Genomic DNA, 23478 nt, shown 5'->3' with positions numbered 1-23478 from the left:
AGACAACTCAGCAGAGTGAACCCCGGAAGTTGGGGATGTGTGTTGGACTTGACAAGAGTGGGTTGCCTCAGGGGCCATCCAGGAAGACTGAATGGCAATCGAGGTCTGCTCTCCACAGGCCCCCTCTGCAGGGGCAGGAAGTCCTGCTTCGTTTCTGCATACTGCTGTGCATGCTGGCTCTGCATGCGGCCCTCCCCCTGCCAGGGCCCTACCCCTTGGGCCTGAAGCACTTTCACTTCCCGGAGGTGCCCAGCCCCTGCTCCCCACCTCATCAGAGTACCCTAGTCTAGAACCAGATGTAGATTCCCCCAGAGAGAGGCAAAGATGAGGGGGAGGGGAAGGACACAGGAAAGGGACACAGAGAAAAGGGGTCAGGCCAGGTGCCGGTGGCTCATGCCTGTCATCCTAGCCATTCAGGAGGCTGAGATCTGAGGATCTGGGTTTTAAGCCAGCCTGGGCAGAAAAGTCCTTGTGAGACTCATCTTCAATTAACCACTTCAAAAACTGGAAATGGGGCTGTGGCTCATAGTAGTAGAGCACTAGCCATGCATGAGCAAAAGAGCTCAGGGACAGCATCCAGGCCCTGAATTCACAACAAACAACAACAACAAAAAGAATGAAAGAAAGGAGAAGAGAAAGATAAGGGGTCAGGGATGCTGAGAGACAAAGGGGACAGAGACCCAGAGAGAGAGACCCAGATAGAGAGGGCCAGAGACAAAGGACAGAGATGGAAGGGGATGAAGAGAGGGGACAGAGATGGGAGAGAGCCAGAGACCCAGGGCAGGGAAGGAGAGAGCAGGATGCAGAGATAGCAGAGCTTAGCAGGCCATGAGGTCAGAGTGTCTGTGAGGTCGGCTGCTGTCCAGGGACAGTCTTGGGGTCCTGGTGCCCAGAGGGGGCCCAGGAGATCAGAGCACCTTGTGCATCCCCTCCCCCTCCCAGTCTGAGCCATGGAGACAGAAGAGGGTCTGCCCACTGTGTCCTTGGTGTCCACCAATCTCAAGGCCCCTGAGGTACTGGTGTGTGTCCTGATGGGGTAGGTGAGAAAGACAGGGACAGCGTTGAGTCACTTCATGAGGGGGGAGGGGGAAGGGCCCCACCACAGGGACTTCCTCTTTCTCTGTGTTCTTCCTTTCGACCTCCTCCCAGCTTCTCTCTCTCTCTCTCTCTCTCTCTCTCTCTCTCTCTCTCTCTCTCTCTCAGAGTCTGTATTTCCACCTGTCTCCCTCACTGCCAACACTTCTTCTGTTGTTCCCTCTTCTAGGTGAAGATGGCGGCCCAGGAGAGCTGTCTGAGTCTCATCAAGTACTTCCTGTTCGTGTTCAACCTCTTCTTCTTTGTGAGTTACCCAGCCTGGGTTCCCAGCCCTCCTTCTGCAGCTCCTGGGCCTCAAAATCCCCCCTTTCCCCCACCCCCAGCTCTTTGCTCACTGCCATTTTATCCTCTCCCCCCACTTTCCTGCCCCAGGTCCTAGGCAGCCTGATTTTCTGCTTCGGCATTTGGATACTCATCGACAAGACCAGCTTCGTGTCCTTTGTGGGTGAGGGGGGCTGGGAAGCTGGGGGGGGGGGGGAGGGGGCTTCCTGGAGCAGACCTGGGCTCAGCTTCTGCCAAGTGATCCCTTGTCCTAAGGAGGCCTACAGCCCTAAGTCCCAAGCAGGTCACAGGGACTGATCCTCTACTCCCTAGGCAGGTCACAGGCTTTGTTGCAGGGTCTTTTGAAGTTGTTATTTTCTTCCTCTGGTCAATGTGGGTTGTCCTTACTACTACTACTACTACTAATCACAGCAATGACGATGCCAGTCATTTTGTTTTTCTAGAACTTTCTGTGTCAGCTCTTGGGACTATCTTGCTGATCAGAGCCTACTGCAGTCTTCCTTCCTCCCCCCTCCCCCACCCCTCTTGGTGGTACTAGGAGTTGAGCACACGTCCTTGCACAAATGCTAGGCAAGTGCTCAGCCAGTGAAGCCACACCCCCAGTCCAAACTTTCCTCTTGAGATTCAGAGAAGGGAAGTCCCTTGCTGTGTGAGGAAGGAGAAGAGCAGAAATATTAATAGCAATAAGGAACACAATAATGGGTGAATCGAACCCATACTCGCATCTGTCCCTCAGAACAACTCTAAGGCCAGCCACATCCGTGCTACCTGTAATCCCAACTACTTTAAAGACGGCGGCAGGAAAACTGTGTTTCCAGGCCAGCTCTGGCAAAAGACCATCTGAAAAATGAAAATGAAAAACAAAGGGCGAGGGTGTAGTTCTAATTGTAGTGTTCCTGACTAGCATTTGTGCAAGGTCTGCTGTTCAATCCCAATATTGGGTTAAAAAAAAAAAATAGGACCAGGTAAAAGGGCACAAACCTGTAATCCCAGTTACCCCCACAGAACAAGTGACAATCAAAAAAGGAGAGCAAGCTGGCAGTGGTGACTCACACCTATAATCCTAGCTCATGAGGCTGAGATCTGAGGATCACAGTTCAAAGCCAGCCTGGACAAGAAAGTCCGTGAAACTCTTATCTCCAATGAACCACCAGAAAACTGGAAAAAGTGGTGCTGTGGCTCAAGGGGTAGAGTGCTAGCCTTGAGCTGAAAAACTTAGGGACAGAGCCCAGGCCCAGCATTCAAGCCCCTGACCAACCACTCCCCCTCCCCCCAAAAAAAGGAGAGCAAAAAAAGAGTTGTAGAAGAAAAAACAAAAACAGGGCTGGGAATGTGGCTTAGTGGTAGAGTGCTTGCCTAGCATGTATGAAGTCCAGGGTTCGATTCCTCAGTACCACATAAACAGAAAAAGCCAGAACTGGCGCTGTGGCTCAAGTGGTAGAGCGCTAGCCTTAAACAGAAGAAGCTCAGGGACAGTGCCCAGGCTCTGAGTTCAAGCCTCAGGACTGGTTAAAAAAGAAGAAAAAAAAAAAAGAGAGAGAGAGAAAAGGAGAGGGGCAGGCAGATTCAGAGAAAGGAAAATCAGGAGCCCAGAGAGAAGGCTTCTACTTGGGGGGGTGCTGGGGTAGGACTCTGCCTAAACCTGTGCCCACCAATCCATTCTCTCTGCCTCTTACCACCCCCCCAGGTCTGTCCTTTGCACCCCTGCAGACCTGGTCCAAGATCCTGGCCGTCTCAGGAATCCTCACCATGGGCCTCGCCCTCCTGGGTTGTATGGGGGCACTCAAGGAGCTGCGCTGCCTTCTGGGCCTGGTGAGTACCAGCCCCTCTGCCTGGCTAGGACCACTCTCATCCACGCCTCTTTACGAAAAGGCCAGAGGAAGTCGTCTGATCTCTCTCCACTCTAATCTTCAGTATTTTGGGGTGCTGCTGCTCCTGTTTGCCACACAGATCACTCTGGGGATTCTCATCTCCACTCAGCGGATTCGGGTGAGTTTGTCATGGCTAACACCCAACTTAGGGCTGCTGAGGGTGGGGTGTGGGTCTGGGAGGAGTAAGGGGAGACCCTGCAACAATGGCATGTGGGTGATGACTGACATAGATAAGGAAGATGGGAACTTTGAGGGTCTATAAAGGGAAGGGGGAGAGAAACAGAAGGTCCTGAAGGACCCCAGAATAGCACAGAGATCCTGAGGAACTGATAGAGCAGGTTAGAAGCAGGGAGAAATAAAAGCCCAGGTGGAAGATGTGCTCCGGGACCCTCTGGGTTGAACCCCCTGGGAGAGACAGGGCAGGGGAGTGGATGGGGGTGAGGAGCGGCCCCTAGCCCAGCCTCACCCTGCGCCTCTCAGCTGGAGCGAAAAGTTCAGGAGCTCGTGCAGGAGACCATCCAGAATTACCGCATGAACCCAGAGGCGACAGCAGCCGAGGAGAGCTGGGACTATGCACAGTTTCAGGTGTGTGCCCCCCCCCATCCTGTTGGACCCCCTCCGGCTCTGAAACTTTGATGTGACTCTGGCCAGTCACACTCCCAGCCTCTAGCTGTGACACAACTCTGTCAACTCGTCCTAGTACCCTTCCATGTCCAGCTGAGGCCCTGTGTCCAGATGACCCAGTCCCAACGTGGCCCGGTTCTCCCAACTTTCCACGCCGTGGCTCCCCCCTCTGCCCAAGAATTTAGTGTGACTCTGGATTGGAGATACAAAGTCCCACAACCCCACCCACTAATCCCCCACTTATCCTCTGCAATCCCCCCCACTTGTCCGGGAAGACAGAATCGCACGGCCCTCGCTCGGCGCCGGGTCACCCCCAGTGTCTGTTTCCTGAATGTCCCCCAAGGCCCTGGCTTCACCCCACTTTCTGTGGCCTCCCCACCCTGACCTCACACCCATCACCTCGTCCCTCGAAACCCCAACATCATCTCGCATCGTCCAGCCCTGGTCCCCAACTCCCCATCTTTCCCTCAGCTGCGCTGCTGCGGCTGGCACAGCCCCCGGGACTGGTTCGGTGTGCTGAGCAGCAACGAGACCGAGGGGCCTCATGTGCCCTGCTCCTGCTACAACACATCGTCCACCAACGACTCCACCATCTCCCACAAGATCTTCTTCTCCCAGCTCGGCCTGCTGGGCCCGCGAGCGCGGCCCAGGCCCAGCGCAGACCTCTGCGTGGTCCCCGCCAACGAGTACACCTACAGCGAGGTGGGCAGGAGGGGCGTGGCATCTGAGTGCTTGGTGGGCGTGGCTCCTTGGAAGGGGCGTGGCCTGAGCGCAGGTCTAGGGAGGGGCAGAGCTTGAGATAGTTGAAGGCCACTGCTCCCAACCAGGTAGCCTAAACCTTGAAAGCAGCTCAGTGCTTGAAAAGGAGAGAGGGCTAGGCTGGGCTTGAGGGTGAGTTCCAGAAAGAAGTTTAACCTTCAACCTTTCCATACACCGCCCTCCCGCCCCCCTTGCAGGGCTGCTCTCGGAGCCTCCAGAAGTGGCTGCATAACAACCTCATCTCCATAGTGGGCATTTCTCTGGGCGTCGGTCTACTCGAGGTGATTTAGCTCCGCCCACTCTTATGATTGGCTCCAATCTACGAGGTCCCTCCCTGCCTGATGCAAGCGGAGGGACACGCCCTACTATAACTGTAACACGCCCCCTCTTGGTCCCTGTTGGGAAGGGGGCGGATACTTGTTTCTATGAGTCCTGATTGGTCGCAGGTAAGGAAAGCCTTCTTGTTATTGGCTGGAGTATCCTCCCCTTTCCCCGCAGGTGAGTGTCATGGTGCTGAGCCTGCAGCTACAATGCAAACTGCTTCGCTGGGAACACGGACCCCCAGTGTCCAGCGCCCACAGTTCAAGCCCCATGCCTGGCCTGAGCGCTGATAGCAGTGGCGGGCACGGTGGTATTCTCAGCAACAGCAGCGGGCGTAGCAGCACTTCGTGGGGTGGTCGAGGCATGGCGAGTGCCTGCCTAAACTGGGGGGACCGGGCCCCACAGGGCAAACTAGCCATGATGCCGGGGCCCAGGCCAATTTGTGATCAAGGTGAAGAGCAGCCAGAGACCCAGGGCGCGAGGGCAGAGATGAAGGTAGAGACAGAAGAACCTCCAGAATAAACTGCCCTGGGCTTGCTTCTGACCTTACTCCTTCGCAGATTCGACCCCATCTCACCTCCCCCATGGACTGCAGCTGGGCTTCCCCCACCCACGGTTCCTTTTGCTGCCATAGAGTCTGCCAATCAGCCTGCCAATACCCGGGCTCTGTGGCCCCACCCATTTCCTACCTACCCCCTAAGGAGTTCTAGTTTTATTTTTTTTTAACTCTGGCCCTCAACCCCACAGTTTATTTTTTGATGCTGGTACCGAGCTTGAACTCAGGTCCTGGGTGGCGTCCATTACCCACCTAGGCTGGCACTCTACCCCTTGCTTTTTGTTGATTAATTGGAGGTAAGGGTCTCATGGACTTTTCTTCCCCGGGCTGGCTTTGAATTGTGATCCTCAGATCTTAGGATCTTGAGTAGCTAAGGTTTAGCCACTGGCACCTGGCTAACAGCTTCTCCCCACCCACACCCCCACCCTTTTCTTTCTTGGGGATTCTCATCACTACCCTGTCCCCATCTCTGACCGCGTCTTCTTTCTCCCTAGCTCGGCTTCATGACCCTCTCCATATTCCTGTGCAGAAACCTGGACCACGTCTACAACCGGCTCACTCGCTACCGCTAGGTCCCATCCAGCCCCTACCAGGTGCCCAGGGCTTCTCCCTTGGGTCTGTACATGTTTGTTTCACCCCTTGACTCATCCTAGTCATTGAGCCCCTCCACCTCCTCATTCCCTGGGGACCCATGGTCTGCCTACTGCTCTGCGATCACCTCCCCCTTGGGACCTTGGGCTTCCGTCCACCAGCTTCCTGTACCCCCCCCAAACCTCCCTTCTTTCTTGGTCTCTTCTGTTGGTCTACCACGTCCCACAAGATTATTTTTCGACCAAACCTCAAATAAATCCCCTGTGTTTTGGTAAAATAGCTTTATCTGCCGTCAGAAAACAAATCAACATGCTTCAGGAAGGGAAAGGGCCTAGCCTTCCCCTTAAAGGGTGACATCTGAGAGTCTCACCCATTTGCTCGCTGAGATAAGTCATGACCCCAACACCCACATATAAATATCTTGTTATATTAAAAAAAATATTTCCTGCACAGAAGGGGTTAATCTTCCAATTTGTGACATCACAGATCACAGAAAGGAGGTGGAGGCAGATAATGTGGGGAGGGGAGAAACTGGAAAACAGAAAGGAGCAAGCCAGTGTGTAACTAGGGCTCCCCCCAAAAAAACTTCCAGAAGAGGTTGTATGGACTCAGTTTCTGAGGCTGCTCCAGTCCCCAGTCCCCAAAGCTTTGGAGTGATCTGTCCTTTTCCCACACACCTCCTGTGAGGTCTCAATATTGGGGTCTGTCTTTCATCCCAGCCACTGAGCAAGGGTCCCTTCTAATTGGGGACAGTCCCAGCTGCTCAGGCATCTGAGGTCAGCCCCTTTTCATTGAGCCCCTCCCCAAATACAGAGCATGGGGAGGGCTGAAGGGTCCATGCTGGCAGGGGTTCTGGGGTCCCCCCTTCAGTCCCTGACCAGGCGGTAAATGTGGTGCTGGGCACCGTGCTCACTGGTGGAGACCTCGAAGACATAGGCAGTGCAGAGCAGCAGCTCCTGGGTGTCCCTGTTTGTCACCACCTGGCAGGAGAAGGGACATATGCTTAAAAGGAAGGACAAGACCACTCTGTCCTCCCCAGTTAAGGGATGCCCTCCCCAAGAGACTTTTTTTCCAACCCCCTAGAAAAGCTAGTATATACCATGGTTCTCCAACTAAAAAGATGTCTGCTTCCCAGGCAATGGGAAAACTACCCCCAAGCTAAGGGTTGGCAGGATAAGAGGAGGGGCTCACATCAGATGGGGAATCATGGCTCAGTGGGTTCACCACCATGTCACAAAGAGAGGAGGTGTCCGCATTTCAGGGGCCCCAAAACAGCACAGCTCCCATAGTTAGAGGGACTCCCAATATCCTGTGACCCCAGCTAGGCTACATTCCCTGGGAACTCAAGGGTCTACCTGGGGGTATTCAGCTTTCCAGGTGAAGGGGACCATGCCCTTGGCGACTTCCTGGTCTCTTTATGGCAGGGCCCCGCTTTGGTCTGGCCCCACCCCATGTCTCACCTGGAGGATGGTGAAGTTCTCCAGGACGCTGTTCATCATATAGCGCTCTGGCAGCTGCCGCAACTTGTGCAGAAAGTTCACCAGGTACTCGCACATGGGCGAGCGCAGCAGGCGGTACACGAACCGCCCATCCTCCAGCTGGGCCCGCTCTGTCTGAAAGCGGGGCAGGATGTGGAAAAGAGAGTGACTGGGAAACACATGTCACCTCAAGAACCGAGCTCCCAGTGTTGCACTCTTGGCTAATGTCCCATACCCCACCCCATCACCCCCACCCTAACCTCAGTAACCAGGGACAGGTATTTGACTCCATATCTGAGTCTGCATCCCACAAACCTCCCCAGGGTCTCAAAGTGATGGCTTGGACCAATGCATTAACACAAGCCTGGAGGCAGAGATCTGGAGGATCATGGCTCGAAGCTGAGACAAAAAGTTAAGTGAGCCCCTTCCCTCCCCCCCCCCCCCCCCCGCCATCTCCACCAATAAGCGTGATGAAGCATGCTTGTAGTCCCAGCTAGCTAGACTGGTCTGAGGCTGGTCCCAGGTAAAAATTTAAGACTATCCCCCCCCAAAAAAAAGCAAAAGGGATTTGGGGGCCAGGTATTAGAGATTCACTGCTATAACCTTAGCTACTCAGGAGACTGAGATCTGAGAACCAAAGTCCAAAGCCAACCCAGGCAGGAAAGTCTATGAGATTCTTATTTCTACTAATCTACAAAAAAAAGAAAGAAAAAAAGCTCAAGCAGTAGAGCACTAGCCTTGAGCAAAAAGAAGCTCAGGGACACAGCCCAGGCCTGAGTTTAAGCCCCAGGACTGGCACAAAAAAAGAGAAGACTGGACACCAATGGCTTACACCTGTAATCCTAGCTACTCAGGAGGCTGAGATCTGAGAATCTTGGTTCAAAGCCAGCCAGGGCAGGAAAGTCTGTGAAACTCTTATCTCCAATAAACCACTAGAAAAACCCAAAGTGGCACTGTGGCTCAAGTGTAGAACACTCGCCTTGAGTTGAAGATCTGAGGGACAGCACCCAGGCCAAGTTCAAGCCACATGACTGATTTAAAAAAAAAAAAAAAGGGACTTGGAAGAGAGCATTGTTTAAGTAAAAGACTCTAGCAAGTACATGGTCCTGAGTTCAAACCTCAATCCTGATCAAAAAAGGTGAAAGTTTGTTCTTAAGCCTTCCCAAGTTCCCTCAGTGACATCTCTAAGCTGTATCTGAGACACTCCTCCAAGTCCCCAGTACCCCCAAGCGTGACTTCTGATCTTCCTTACTTTTTGCATCCTAACAACTAAATCTGTGCATCCTCTGAATGACCTCTGTGACCTTGCACTCCATATTAGACCCAAGCCCTGCCTATCATGGGGTCCTCAGAGAGGCTGGGCTGCCCCCCACCATGACTCCCACAAATGCTCGCCCATCATTACTCCTAATCCAGGCAGTATCTGTAGAAGGGGGCATCTGGACACCCCCTTACCCCCAGCCCAGCCCTCCAGCCTCACCTCCACCTTCTCCACCACCTGCTTGCCAAAGGAGCAGACTTTGGAGGAGCAGGTGAGGGTCATGTGCTCCAAGCTCTCATACTGGCTGCTTACGCCATAGAAGCTGCTACCGCTGCTGCCACCACTGCCAGCTCCCGCCTCCTCGCCACTTGGGCCCCAGTTCAGGTCCGCCTGGGAGATGGAGGGAGAGGTACAGGTGAGTTAAGAAAGGCTGATGTCTCCTTTGTGCCTCCCACTGCCTGCCCTTCTTTCTCAGCTCCTAAAATGATCATCACTTCTTGCTGGGTATAGTGGCAACCACCTGTAATCCCAGAACTTGGGAGGTAGAGAAGCAGGAGGTTTCAGAATGTGAGACCAGTCTGGGCTACACAAAGAGAGATTGTCTCAGAAAAAAAAAAAAAGTGGGCAGAAGATTGAGGTTATAGGGTTATAGTTCAAATGGTAGGGTGTGTTGTCTAACAAGGCCTTGAATTCAATCTCCAGCACAAAAAAAAAAAAAAAAAAAGCTGGGCACAGGTGGCTCCCACCTATAATCCGAGCTACTCAGGAGGCTGAGATCTGATGATTGTAGTTCAAAGCCAGTCCAGGCAGGAAAGTCAGTGAGACTCTTATCTCCAATAAACCACCCCCAAACTGGAAGTGGCTCTGTAGCTCAAGTGGTAGAACACTCACCTTGAGCTGAAGAGCTAAGGGACAGCGCCCACGACTAGTTCAAGCCCCATGGCTGACCAAAAAAAAAAAAAAAAAAAGGTAAAAAGGTCAAGGCCTCTTCTACCCCCTGAACGCCTCCAAGGGCTGGCCAGCAGAGTTGGGGAGCTGTTGGTATAAGAAACCCTACAAATGACCACGATGTCAGCAGCATATTGAACAGAGCCATTTCAGGCCTCCACTTCATACTCCAGAAAGCTTTATTTATTTATTTATTTATTTATTTATTTATGTTGCATATTAAAAAAATTTCTGCAGTGCTCCAACACCCTAATTAGCATAGAAGCTAATACCCTCTCAAGACATTCAACCAACATTTACTGAACACCTGTGATGAGAAAAAGTCAAACTAAATGGGCCTCAGAAAAAAAATCCAAGATGGAGCTGGGAATATTCATTCAAGCAGTAGAGCACTCGCCTTAGTTCAATTCCTGGTACCTTAAAAAAAAAATAAAAAAGTGGGGAGCTGGAAAGGTGGCTCAGTGGTAGAGTGCTTGCCTTGCATGCATAAGGCCCTTGGTTCTATTCCTCAGCACCACAGAAACAGAAAAGGCTGGAAGTGGCACTGTGGCTCAAGTGGTAGAGTGCTAGCCTTGAGCTGAAGAGCTGAGGGACAGTGCCTAGGCCCAGAGTTCAGGCCCCATAACTGACAAAAAAAACAAAAACAAAAACAGGTACCAGTGGCTCACGTCTGTAATCCTAGCTACTCAGGAAGCTAGAGTCTGAGGATCTTGGTTCAAAGCCAACCTGGGCACAAAAGTCCATGAGACTCTTATCTCCAATAAACCACTAGAAAAACCAGAAGTAGCACTGTGGCTCAAGTGGTATAGCACTAGCCTTGAGCTGAAGAGCTGAGGGAAAGCATCCAGGCCCAGAGTTCAAGTCCCATGACTGACAAAAAAAAAAAAAAAAAAAAAAGTCAAAAACATATGGAGTCATCCCCCAATACACAAAGTCTCTGATATAAATATGATTGTGTAAATGAGGAACTGGTGGCTCATGCTTGTAATCCTAATTACCCAGGTAGCTGAGATCTAAGAATTGTGGTTCAAATCCAGCCGAAGTAGTAAAGTCCATGAGACTTATCTCCAATGAACCACCAAAAAAGCCAGAAATGGCACTATGGCTCAAGTGGCAGAGTGCTAGCATTGCACAAAAAAGCTCAGGGACAGTGCTCAGGTCCTGAGTTCAAACCCCACTATTGGCCCCCAAAAAGAAAAAGAGCAGCTGATGCTAGGATCTATGAGGCCCAACACCCAATCCCACAGAGCACGCCAGATTTCTGCCGAACTGCCAGAACTTACCCAAAACTTGACCAGGAAAAAGGCCTGGGGAGGCCCGCGGTCATACAGCTCCCGCAGCCCGCCCTTTTTCTCAGGGAATTTGTCATAGATCTGCCGGACATCCACACTCTCCAGTGGCGGTGCTCCCGGGCTGGGACAGTGCTGGCTGATGTGAACGAACAGGTGCCTCTGGTACTGAGGATGGCCAACAGTAGATGAGGAGTGGGCGTGAGCCAGCCCCTGATCTGCATTGCAAGAAGCCCCGCCCCACCTGCTCACCAGTCCCCAAGCTCCAGAGGGCAAGTAAGTCCATGTGTCTATCAGGGCTGAGCATGACTGAAAGCATTCACACTTCCTTGGTCACTGACTTTCTATGCATCCCTTCTTTCTCGCGCTCCTCTATTCCAGACTCAGTCTCCACCGCATCTTCTGTCACCCTTGTCCTTAGCTTCCAACCTCTCTTCTCCAATTCAATCCACTCACAGCCAGACCTGGCCATGGCCCTCTCCTGCTCCCCACTTCCCCCAAGACAAAACCAAATACCCTCAAACTAGCTCAGAAACATTGGATGGCTAGGTGGACAGACAGACAAGCCATATGCATGGGAAACTACTCAACTCACATCCAAAGCCCCCTCTCTGTCCTGTGTTGTAACTCCTTTTTTTCTTTACTCTTTTCTTTAATGGTTTCCTGACACAGGGTCTCACTATGTAGCTCAAGCTAGTCTTGAACTCCTAATCCTCCTACCTCCACCTCCTAAACAGGTATACATTTTCTACACCAGTCTTTTATGATTTTTTTTTTTTTTTGCCAGTCCTGTGGCTTGAACTCAGGGCCTCTGCACTGTCCCTGAGCCTCTTTGTGCTCAAGGCTAGCACTCTACCACTTGAACCATAGCGCCACTTCCAGCTTTTTCTGAGCTGTTTATTGGACATAAGTCTCATGGAGGGGCTGGGAATGTGGCTTAGTGGTAGAGTGCTTGCCTAGCATGCATGAAGCCCTGGGATCCATTCCTCAGTACCACATGAACAGAAAAAGCCAGAGGTAGTGCTTGTGGCTCAAGTGGTAGAGTGCTAGCCTTAAACAGAAGAAGCTCAAGGACAATACCCAGGCCCTGAGTTCAAGCCCCAGGATGACTGGCAAAAGAGAGGGAGGGAGGAGGGGGAGAGAAGGAGAGAGAGGAAGAGATGGAGAGGGAGAGAGAGGGAGAAAGGGAAAGAGGGGGAGAGAGAGAGAGAGAGTGCCTCACAGATTTTTCTTCCCAGGCTGGCTCCAAATTACGATCCTCTGATCTCAGGCTCCTGAGTAGCTAGGATTACAGGCATGAGCCATCAGCACTCGGCTATTTTGACTTATCTTGACATCCTGAAAATCCTTCTCCTCCAGTACAAATGTTTCTCCATTTTTGTAGGCCCAAGTTCATCTAAATCTGCCCCTTCCTGGGAATCTCCGTTGATCACAATCAGACAGGGTCCCTTACCCCCATCTCCACGATGCCTGGGTTCTTCCAGAGCCAGCATCTAGCACCTCTCTGCAGCCTCTCCAGTTCTTACCATAGTCTGTTGTTTCTTTCCTAAAAATTCCAATGTTCTGCCCATCTCTATAGCTGGTCCATTGGTTTGCAAATGGCAAACTCTGTGACCTGCCAAGCCCAGTGCTAATCTGCCCATTTCAATGATGTAGTCACTGACAACCCCAGGGAGGACAGAGTGCTCTGAATATCCACAAGAACTTCAGCTCTCCTCATCCCAGCACAACCCATTATTCAGCAAACAGGCATGGAGAAGAGAGACCCACTGTGGGCAGCAGGACTGGTCTGGGTTCTGGAGCTACAAGACAAAGTCCCTGACCTTGTGGAGTCTACTGGCAGAGAAGGAAAACTGAAATCACCCTATGGATCATCGAAACTTTAGGAATGATTTGTGCTATGGGAAAATAGAAATTGAAAAAATAAATATAAGGGGCTGGAAAGGTAGCTCAGTGGTAGAGTGCTTGTCTTGCATGCATGAGGCCCTGGGTTCGATTCCTCAGCACCATATAAGCAGAAAAAGTGAGAAGTGGCTTTGTGGCTCAAGTGGTAGAGCGCTAGCCTTGAGCTGAAGAGCTGAGGGACAGTGCCCAGGCCCAAAGTTCAGGCCCCATGACCAACAAAAATTAATTAATTTAATTTAATTTAAAAAATAAAAATAAAAAGTCCTGTATAGTACCATATACTAGTAATCCTAGTAATCTGGAGGCAGAGGCAGGAGGACCACGAGTTCAAGGCCAGTACCCCAGGAGCAGAGTAAGCTATGATATAAAATCAGGAGCAGATGGAGAATAATGACTAGACAGTGCAGATCTTTGCATATAACGGAACAGAGTTTCACTTTTGCTACAAGTGAAATGAGCGTTCTTAAGCCCAATCCAACAGGAATGTTACCAGCCTCACCATTTGCAGTGATTGGTAATTTGGTGTTTATGTGGCATGGCAGAAACCACTGGACTACATTTCCCATGATCCTTTGCGCCTTTGCGGCCACACAGCTACATGAAGTCCTGGTCAATGGAAAGTGAGCCGACCTAAGCATGGCCGACCCAATTAAAACCTACATAATCTTGCCTCTCTCCCTTCCTCCATCTGCTGGCCAGATGCTGAGAATCCAGCAGCAAAGAAGCCCTAGAAAATGGCAGAGTCACAAAATGAAAGAAACCCTGATCCCAGAATCACTATCTACAAAGCTTCTGTCATAGTTAGGCATGGTGGCTCATGCCTGTAACCCAAAACACTTGAGGAGGTACCTGTTCCAAGGCCAGCCTGGACAAAAGATTACCAAAAAGAATAAAATAAAATAATTAAATTAAAAAGCAGGAGCAGAGGGCTGGGAAGGTGGCTCAGTGGTAGAGCGCTTGCCTTGCATGCCTGAGGCCCTGGGTTTGATTCCTCAGCACCACATAAGCAAAAAGAAAAAAAAAAACTGGAAGTGGCTCTGTGGCTCAAGTGGTAGATTGCTAGCCTCGAGCTGAAGAGCTGAGGGACAGCACCCAGGCCCAGAGTTCAGGCCCCACGACCGGACCAAAAAAAAAAAAAAAAAGCAGGAGCAGAGTAGAATGCTGTTGGCTCACACCTGCAATCCAAGCTACTCAGAAGGCTGAGATCTGAGGATTACGGTTTAAGGCCAGCCCTGTATGAAAGTCTGTGAGATTCTTTATCTCCAATGAACCACCAGAAACCAGAAGTGGTGCTGTGGCTCAAGCAGTAGAGCACACCCAGGCCCAGAGTTCAAGCCCCATGACCAACAAAAAAAGTCAGGAATGAGAAACTTCTACATTCCTTAAGAGTTGGGAGTTGTTTCTTCCAATAGTCAGCCCACCTGACTAGTTCTGCATCTTTTTCTTTTTCTTTCTTTTTTTTTTTTTTTTGTCAGTCGTGGGACCTGAACTCTTGGCCTGGGTGCTGTGCCTTAGCTCTTCAGCTGTAGACTAGCGCTCTACCACTTGAGCCTCAGCCCCACTTACAGCTTTTTCTGCTTATGTGGTGCTGAGGAATCTAACTCAGGGCCTCATGCATTCAATGCAAGCACTCTACCACTGAGCCACATTCCCAGCCCCTCGTTCTGCATCTTTTTGTATCTAGCCCAGAAATAAGATCTGCTTTTCTAGTTTCCTAATATCACAAAGCCAACTAGGAATTTCAACATGTCTGACAATGAATGCTGATTTCCTGGGGTGTGTCTCTGACCTTTCCCCATTCACAACCTTCCAGTTCCTTAATGCTGATGATTCTCAAAAGGGTAGACCGAGAACAGCTTCACCGACATCACCTAGAAGACTGCTACAGATACAGTTTTGGAAGCCTTCATCAAATCCAGCAGCAATTCTGTTTGGAAAAGCCTTTTGACCTTTGACCTCTTTCCCTGACCTCTGATCCCCATGTCAGGTCCTTCAGAGTAAAGCTGTTCTCAAAGATGGTCCCAATCGCCAGGTAAATCCCATCTCATTTGAATTTTAATGTATGCTAATATTTGGGGAGGGGCTAGTGCTCCACACCTCCTTTCCCTTCTTCCTCTGTACCTGCTAAAAGCACCCAGGAACTGTCCCCAAATTAAACTCACAGAGTCCACTGCATCCGGGGGTTCCACAAAAGCAGAGAATTCCACCAGCTGCAATCGGGCAGTGCCCAGGGCTCGAGCCTGCCAGGCTGGCGGTGATGGAGCAGGTGGGGGCAGGGGTGAGAGGGCTTGGGGGGGCTCGTACCCTAAAAAAAAAGAGGGAGAAAGAACCATAAAGACTAGTAACATTTACTGACTGAATCAGGCACTAGTTCTCTCTTGCCTGCCTCCACTTAGAAGCTGAAAAAGCTAAATACTCACTTTCCCAGCCTCCCATGCAGCTAGAGGTGGCCATGTGACACAGTCCTGGCCAATGAGACGTTAGGGGATATCTGCTGGGGGGCTTCTGGGAAGGAGTTTCTTCCTGAATGAAAGAGAGAACTTTGGAAGGAGAAAGGCTTTTGTCCCTGGCCAAGTCTGGTTGGGATGTGATGTCTGGAGTCACAGCAGCCGTCCTGGCACAGTAAGACAAAGGCCAAGGGAACTATGAAAACACTGGTGCTGATATTGCTGAGCTGGCGAGCCAGCACAAGAGCAACCCACCTCCAGATTTTGTGTTCTATGGAATCATTAAAGCCTTTACTGTGAGAGACTACGTATAACCAAAGGTCAGCATGGACTTCTGGAAGCAAGCCATCTTGGCCCTGCTGCTATCTTTTCTCCCTCCCTCCCTCTTTTTCTCTCTCTCATTGCTTCAACCATTCAATTCGCCTCCTCTTTTGGGTTTCTATTACGTGCAGCTAAAAGACCTTTGACCAACCCACTCTACTTCCTGGATGTCTCCTGAGCTAGCAGCTGATGACAGAACACAAACCCAGGGTTTCTGACTGCTACAGAAACCATGCTGTATAAATTCCGACAGCTGCTTTGCCGCGCATGCGCACATGATGCCTCAGAACAAATGCATCCCCTGATGAGGGGCAGATTAGGGTGACGAGAGAGGGGAAGATAGGAAAGGTGGGGAGTAGGTTCTTACCTGGAAGATCAGTAGATGGGGGCGTCAGTGACAGGGAGAATGCTGTCTGTGAGAATGGCTTCACACTGAGGGAAGAGATCAGAGGGACCAGAGATGGGGGGGAGGGGGAGTGTCAGAGGTCATGGAAGAGGTCAAGGGCCAAAAGACCAAGATCAGAAAGACAAACTCCTGGGGCCTTCACACCCTGACTCCCAGGGCCTCTGCTCTAGCCCTTGTCATCCCAATTCTGAAAGCCAAACTCTAATATTCTGCTCAATGGTGGAATGAATCACTTGTCATTGGAGAGACGGAGGTAGCATAGTGAATCCACGACAAGCTAACGATGATGGGAGTCCATGACAAGCCTGGCCCACACATGGCTGGAGTACAGTGGAACCAGGATTCCAACCCAGGTCAGTCCCAACCATGAAATTGGAGTTTCATGCTTTGCATAGCAGCATGGTGGTGCCTCTCACAAAAGCGCAGAAGGTAAACAAAGCTACACCATGGGAGGCTAAGATCAGGAGGATCTTGTACCAGGCCAGTGCTGGCAGAAAAGTCCGTGAGACTCTTGTGTGTAGGTAGAGAAGGTGGATGTGGGGGTCACAAGTATGTGACCCCCAGCACAATGAAAAGGCTTCAGTAGGCATGCCCTAGAGTAGGAAACCGATGAAAATCGGGGCCAGAGGCATGGTTCAAGCCAATGGAACTTCCTGTTTGTGGGATCTGCCCATTGCTACCTGTGGCCTACTCCAGGCTAGCGAGGCTAGGATGCCTGAAGATCTGAAACTTTGATTTCTTAAAACTGTTTTGCTTTTGTGGGGGGGGGGGGGAACTTGTCTGGGGACAAGCTGTTACCTCCTTTGGGGGGGGGGAGGCAATACCTTTGCTACTCCTGCTTCACCATCCTGCCCAACCAATGACTAGTCTATGGACATTGGTCCCTGACTCCATTGTGGGTGGTCTGATTGATTGGGTCCACTGACTCCAATCTGGGCTGAAAAGTTCACTTCCCATGAGCCTCTGGAGCCCATGTCTATGGCTGTAGGCCATCCTGTCACCCTCAGATCTCACAAGAACGCTCTCCTGGACCTCTAAGAAAAGGTCTAAGAACCTTATTCCATTCTTAAGCCAAGAACCAGACTCAGTAGGGTGAAAAGTCACTCTTCCCATGAGCCTCTAGGGCTCCTCTTCCTGGCTCAGGAGCCTCTGAGACCTACAGCTGCTCTCCCATAATCCTCTAGGCCTGAGCATGCCCATTAGGAGAGGCTATTACTCCCCTGAACATCCTCCAGTGGGCCCTGCCCACTCACCAAATTCGAAAACGGACTCCTTTCGTTCCCATATGTACTCCTTCCAGGCTGCACATCTCCTGATGATCCCACCAACTTGAGTCCTCAGCACTGACCTCACTGCCCAGCCTGACAGCTTCTAAGCCATCCCTCCTCCTCCTCCTCCTCTTCTTCCTCCTCATGTCCCCATGCCCTTCTGGTCCCCAGCACTGACTATATGTTGGATCCTCCCTCTAATCCTGGTAACTCATGTTTAAATTCCTTTATCCACAAACCCCTCTACTTCAGAGGTAAGGAAATGGGGGGAAGAAGGGGGTTCATCCTTCAAAGTCCTACCCAGCAAAGGACAGGGCCCAGACTCAAATAGCCTGGCTCCTGCTGGATGCTGGTGGCTTACACCTGTCATCCTACAGCTACTCAGGAGACTGAGATCTGAGGATCGCAATTCAAAAGCCAGCTAGGGAAGGAAAGTCTAGAAGTAGAGCTGTGGCTCAAAGTGGTAGACTGCTAGCCTTGAACAAACAGGAACTCAGGGACAGCACCCAGGTCCTGAGTTCAAGCCCCACAACACACACACACACACACACACACACACACACACACAAAGCTAGGCTCCAGAATCTATGTCCAATAAATTAGCAAGTGGGGTGAAAATGTGCAAGGTACAAGGGAGGGTCAGGACACAGGTACTCACTCCGGAACATTCCAGGGTGGTCCAGAACTCCCTGACCAAAACTGGAAAAGCTCAGTGGCCTAGAGAGGAGATGAAGAAGGGGGTCAGCTGGTCTCTTGGTCCCTGGAGTCCCAACCCCCCCCCAATCCCTACTCAGGTGACCTGGGGGCCGGCCGGACCCAGTTTGGCCTGAAGGGAAGGTGCTGAGATGAGCTGTGCGGAGGACATCGTAGCCATGGTCTGGAAAGCCTTGTCCTTACAGACCTGATCCTGGACGGAAAAGGGTAGAGTCTATGTGCAAAGAGTCCTGGCCAAGAGAGCAGGGGGAAGGGGGCGGGCAAGGATGGGGAGCTGCAGACTCGGGGAGTTCAAGGCAAAGGGTTAAGGAGTAAGTACATCGAACTCCTTCTTTCTGCCTCTGCTGCTCTTAAGGGATTGGGCAGGAGTACAAGGGGCAGCTTGGGTAGGAGGATAAGTATGGTGGGGACTTACCACATTCAGGGCCTGCCCAAGGAGGAAAGAAAACAAGACTTAGGAGGGGAAGCCTGGGCTCCCCACCTCCCTGACCTACCTGCCCACCTACCCCGCCACCCTGACCCTGGGGAGCAGAAAGCGGAGGTAGCCAGTCCTACAGGGGAAATGGGGCTGCCAAGCCCAGAATAAAAGACAGTGATGAGCCTTTGTAGATCAGGAAGGAATAGGAAGTCCAAGTTTCCGGATACCCAGGGGACAGGAAATGATCCTGTCAGATCTCAAGGGAATAGGAGTTCAGTGTTTTCCTAATCAGGACAGAACAGAGAAAGGTAAGAGGAAGAGGCCAGAAGTGAAGGTTTCAGGACCTAGAAAGAAACAAGGAAAAGCTTCCATGTCCAAAAAACAAAATGAAACCGGAAGTGAGTGTCTTCCAGTCGGAAAGAAGAAACAAGAGAAGACCTCCCTCCCCGAGGGGTTAGAAATTGAGGGTCTCAGGTGAAAAAGGAGCAGGAAATGGAGATGCTGAAGAATCTGGGGGTGACAATCTCCCCACAGGAAAACGAACCTTTCTGGACTCCAAAAGAACGGGCAGAGAAAGAAGAGGAAGGAGAGGAGGTGAAAGGGGGTGTTCAGAACTCCAGAAGGAAAAGGAAATGAGACCACCAGGAAAGGAGAGGAGCAAGGGGGAAGGGATGGGGGGACCACACTAGCCAAGAGAGAGAGAGGCCTGACAGCTCTCTCTGACCTGTCCTATGCCCGGCCCAGCCACTGCCCATCCTCTCCCCTCTAACACTGTGGCTTTTGCTCACCCTCAGTTCTCCACCACCTGTCAAGTCTGTCCCCCTCCCTCCAGGTGTTGGTCTGTCTGTCTCTCTGAATGTCTGTCTCCCTCTCTGAATCTCTGTCTCTCTGAGCGTGTCCCCCTCCCTCTAGGTCCCGTCCCCTCTCTGAATCTCTGCCCCCCCCTCTGGATCCCTGACCCCTCTCTCTAGGTCCTCTTCCCCCTTCCTCTGGGTTTCTGTCTTCTCTTTCTAGATCTGTCTGTCTGTTTCTCTGAGTCCTTGTCTCCCTCCCTCTGGGGTCTCTGCCCCCTCCCCTTTGGGTTCCTGTCCCCTCTCTCTGAGTCTGTCTTCCTCTCTCTTTGTGTATGTGTGTGTGTGTGTGTCTCTCTCTCTCTCTCTGAGTCTGTCTCTTTACTCTCTGTCCCATCCTCCTCCCTCTGGGTGTCGTCTCCTCCTCTTACTGTCTATTCTCTCTCTAGATCCCCGTCCCCTCCCTCTAGGGGTGTGCCTTGGTCCTTACCTTCAGTTTGGACTGGATCTCCCTTGATTTCCTTCGAGCCAAGACCTGGATGTGGCTGGAGACCTGAGGGAACGGATGGAGAAGCAACCGAGGCAGAAGTCACCACCGGCCTCAGCTGCTTACCTCCCCTCCCAGTGCCCGTGGGCTGCTAGAACCAAATCAAACCATGGCACACAGCCCAGGCAGGCCGGCGGCGGTGCCAGCACAGCTCTGCCCACAAAGGCTGTGCCTTCCCCTCAAACTCACACCTCATCTTTCCAGACCGGGCCTCTGCCCCCTCCCCACCCACCCTGGACCCCAGACAGGGTCTGGCCATGTAGTTCAAGGTGGCCTTGAATTCTCAATCTTCCTGCCTTAGTCTCCCCAATGTTGGGACTATAGGTATACACACCACCATGCCTAGCTCTCTTTGCCTCTTTTGGTCTCAATCTCACTCAACTTCTGACACAACCGCTGGAGAAACTATCTTTAATTAGGCAATTAAGCCAGACCACCAGACACAGCATGGAGATAAGCAGAAACACAGAAAGCAGCCCATGTAAGGACTGCCCTAATGAGACAAGCCTGCCAGAGCACAGAAGTCAATCCTGAGACCTGTTTTCGGGTGCGGGTTTTCCCTGTTCTCAGCTTGATGTAGCGGGCAATCAGTTCATTCCGACCTGGAGAGTCAAAAATGGAAGAGAGTTAGACTATCAGTAAAACTTCCCAGTAGAAAGTACACCAGAGAAGGTGACAACAGCAATGGTCCCCAAAGGACTACAGCAAGCTGGGCTTTGGGGATCTCCTCGGCTCATGGTGGGGAAGAGAGGGAATAGGATAAACTGCCTGGGAGCCCAGCTGTACTACATGGAATAACTTCCCCTTGACTCAGTTTCTCTTATGAACAACTGATGACACTACATCCTACCCCAGAGTTACTGAGAGAATAGTATCTTTATTTACACCAACAGCACGTGGAGCTCCATTCGTGTTTGTGATTATTACTCGGTGGTCTGGACAAAAGATGGGGTGCACTCACCATACATCTTGCCTTCGTCTGACAGGATGATTTTCCGGCGGCCACAGGGGGGATAAATGGCCAGGGCCTCCTGGAAACTTTGCTCAATGTCTGGGCTCCAGACACCCTCAGCATCTGGGCCCCCATCTCCCCCAGCCCCCTCGCTGCCACCGGTGCCAGACTCGCTGCCCTCCTCGCTGCCTGTCCAGCCGCTGCCATCGTCCAGGGGGCCCCCAGCTCGGGGTTCCCCCATCTGGGCCTGGAGGGACACACGGAGCTCAGTGGGACAGGACAGACCCTGTCTTGAGGGAGGGACCCCTAAGTCTGAGGGAGGAGGCTAGGGTCTAGACTCCTGGGTCTGAGGGAGGACTAAGGCCTGGACTCCTAGGCAGGAAAGGAAAACTCGGCTGGGTTTCTAGGGTCTCTTGGGGGGCTGTTTTGCCCTAAGTTTGCAGGGGAGCTTGGGTTGAGCTGAAGTTACTTGAGCACCCCCAGAATAAGGCCTAGAGCCGTGCTCCTCTGGGTATGGGTTAGTGGTTTTAAAGAAGACCAGGCTTGGGTGAGTGGCAGGGAGTCCCACACCCAAGAACAGGTGCTCGGATGGAAGCAGCAGCTGCTAGGAAAGAGGGCAGAAGCCCAAGACTGGCCGGGCCACCATGCAGAGCGAGGAGGGCACAGAGATGGGGGTGGGGCGGGAACACGGGGCGGGGGGGGGGGGGGGAATCAGAGACCCAGCGAGAGGGGAAACAGAGACCCAGAGAGAGGGGAAACGGAGACCCAGTGAAAGGGGAGACAGAGACCCAGAGCATGGGGACAGAGGCCCAGAGCAAAGGTGGAGGAGACACAGGGGAGGGGGTGGGGGCCACAAGCACAGACTCAGGGCTGAAACTGAGGCCGAAGACCAGAAAGGAGGCGCACGACCGCAGGCCGGGGAGCAGGGGACACCCCGGGAACCACGGGCCCAGGGGACGGGGGCTCCCTACCATCTGGAGGGCCAGAACAAAGGGCCCAGGCGTCCCCTCCCCCAGTTTCCCACAACCCCCACCGGGGGCGGGGCTGGGGGCGGGCGCCTCCGCCCGGGCCGGCCCCGCCCCGCCCCGCCCCCGCCCCGCGCGGTGGGCGCTGCTCCAGCCCCAGTTCCCGGCGACTTCCCGGAGGAGGCCGGGAATGGGGAAAACTTTTTCCGCCGCGGAGCGATCCCGCCTCCCCGGAGGGTCCCGGGGATCCCCCAGCTTCTCCTAGGGCCGTAGAGGGCAGGAACCCCCCCTCCCCTTCCTCCCTCCCTCTGACCCCGCACCCCGGGGTGCAAACAGACAAAGAGAGACCCCAGGTCGGGGGCCCCCGAGCTGCTCCCCCAGGACCCCCGAAGGCCAAAACCCCAGCCCAGCCGCCCCCCCCTCAGTGTGGCCAGACAAAGGCACGGGGGCCCCGGCTAGAAAAGGTACCCCCTAACTTCCAGCACCACCCCCCACGCCTCGGAAAAACCACGAATACAATCCAGGACCACCCACCCGCCCAGCCTGGGCCCCCCTCCGGCCCCCTCTCCCGGGGTGGGGGTTCCCCCTCCTTCGGCCAATTCCCTCCCTCCCGGGGTGAGGGGGGAGATTCCCGTCCAGCGAAGGGGACCGCAGACCCACAGGGCACCCCGCACCCCCGAGCCCGGCCGCTCCCCACCTCCCACCCCCGCCCCCTCCACCCAGCACCCCAACTCCGAGAAAGTTCCCCAACTCCACTCCCGGGCTCGGGACACCCCGCCCCCCCCACACGCCTCAAGCAAAAGTGAGGGCGGCGAGCAAGTCCGACACGGCCTCCCCTCCTCCCCCCAAAAAACCCAAACACCGCACGCCTCACCTCATCACGCAACTTCCCACCCCAACTCACACCCCCAACGCGGGGTCCCGCCGCGGGCGCCCCCCTACCTCCCGGCCTGGGGCTGGGGAGCCGCGGGCGGGCGGGGCGCAGCCCGGACAAAGTTGCCGGGAGCTTTGTTTGGGAAAAGTGGGAGGGACCCCGGGGGCGGGGGCGGGGGAGGGGAGGGGGCGGGGGGCGGGCCCGCGCCGGCCGCGGGAAGGGACGGCCCGGCGCCTCGGCCAGGGTGTCTGCGCCGACGGCCGAAGGCGTTCTGGGGACTGCGAGAAAAGTGGGGTCCGGATGCCAGAAGGAGGATTAGGGGTTCCGACCCAGGGGCTGGACTCTCGGGTCTGAAGGAGGAGGGCTGAGGCCCGGACCCCTGAGTCTGAGTGAGGAGGCTGGGGCCCCGGACCCCTGGGTCGGAGGGAGGAGGCTGGGGATTGGAACCCTGGGTCTAAAGGAGGAAGCTGGGGGGCCGGAGTCTGGACTCGTGGGTTTGAGGGAGGAGGGCTGGGCTTGGACTACCCTGTAATATGTTCGTGTGTTGAGACTCTGGAAGTGACAGGAATACAAAAGAATCACACCTGTTATCCCCAAGAATGTATTTTGGATCTGGGGTACTGGCATGGATTCCCATCAATCCCTGTGACAACGTGACTTTTTTGTGACTTAGAGTCCTGGCCGGGGGGGGGGGGGGGGGGCAGGTAATTCCAGCATTTTGGAGGCAGGAAGATCTCTAGCTGGAGGCCGGTTTGGGGCTGTGTCCAAAACAAAAACAAAACAAGTCAAAATAAA

General features: G+C 53.1%; 2 protein-coding genes across 4 annotated transcripts; one reads left to right on the top strand and one right to left on the bottom strand.

Moving 5' to 3' along the window:
* Nucleotides 1-1149: 1149 nt before the first annotated feature.
* On the top strand, nt 1150-6376 carry Cd37 (CD37 molecule). The gene is made up of 8 exons (XM_070000989.1): nt 1150-1339; nt 1468-1540; nt 3065-3189; nt 3292-3366; nt 3729-3833; nt 4344-4574; nt 4829-4912; nt 6003-6376. The coding sequence occupies exons 1-8, from the start codon at nt 1271-1273 to the stop codon at nt 6078-6080; spliced, it is 840 nt and encodes a 279-aa protein (XP_069857090.1). The 5' UTR covers nt 1150-1270; the 3' UTR covers nt 6081-6376.
* Tead2 (TEA domain transcription factor 2) lies at nt 6366-22826 on the bottom strand. Of its 3 annotated transcripts, none has more exons than XM_070000986.1 (12): nt 22752-22826; nt 20854-21091; nt 20430-20494; nt 19836-19898; nt 18222-18329; nt 18081-18139; nt 16116-16180; nt 15143-15285; nt 11070-11243; nt 9058-9228; nt 7560-7712; nt 6366-7079 (listed from the first exon to the last, which is right to left on the bottom strand). In XM_070000986.1, the coding sequence occupies exons 2-12, from the start codon at nt 21083-21085 to the stop codon at nt 6966-6968; spliced, it is 1347 nt and encodes a 448-aa protein (XP_069857087.1). In that variant the 5' UTR covers nt 21086-21091; nt 22752-22826; the 3' UTR covers nt 6366-6965. The 3 variants fall into 3 exon arrangements, with proteins under 3 accessions (XP_069857087.1, XP_069857088.1, XP_069857089.1); XM_070000987.1 differs by having other exon boundaries at nt 22684-22804; XM_070000988.1 differs by having other exon boundaries at nt 9151-9228; nt 22684-22804.
* Between the last annotated feature and the right edge of the window lie 652 nt (nt 22827-23478).

Source organism: Dipodomys merriami, unplaced genomic scaffold (assembly GCF_024711535.1).
Source record: "Dipodomys merriami isolate MVZ:Mamm:240054 unplaced genomic scaffold, mDipMer1.0.p SCAF_57, whole genome shotgun sequence".
NCBI lineage: Eukaryota > Metazoa > Chordata > Mammalia > Rodentia > Heteromyidae > Dipodomys > Dipodomys merriami.
This window is presented reverse-complemented; position numbering and strand designations above follow the sequence as displayed.

Coding starts and splice junctions, on each gene's coding strand:
- Cd37 (XM_070000989.1), top strand. CDS start 1,271: ATGGCGGCCCAGGAGAGCTGTCTGAGTCTCATCAAGTACTTCCTGTTC. Junction 1,541..3,064: donor CAGCTTCGTGTCCTTTGTGG/GTGAGGGGGGCT, acceptor CCACCCCCCCAG/GTCTGTCCTTTGCACCCCTG. Junction 4,575..4,828: donor ACGAGTACACCTACAGCGAG/GTGGGCAGGAGG, acceptor CCCCCCTTGCAG/GGCTGCTCTCGGAGCCTCCA.
- Tead2 (XM_070000986.1), bottom strand. CDS start 21,085: ATGGGGGAACCCCGAGCTGGGGGCCCCCTGGACGATGGCAGCGGCTGG. Junction 11,244..15,142: donor CCCCGGATGCAGTGGACTCT/GTGAGTTTAATT, acceptor GGCCATCCTCAG/TACCAGAGGCACCTGTTCGT. Junction 7,713..9,057: donor AGGTGGTGGAGAAGGTGGAG/GTGAGGCTGGAG, acceptor CCCCGCTTTCAG/ACAGAGCGGGCCCAGCTGGA.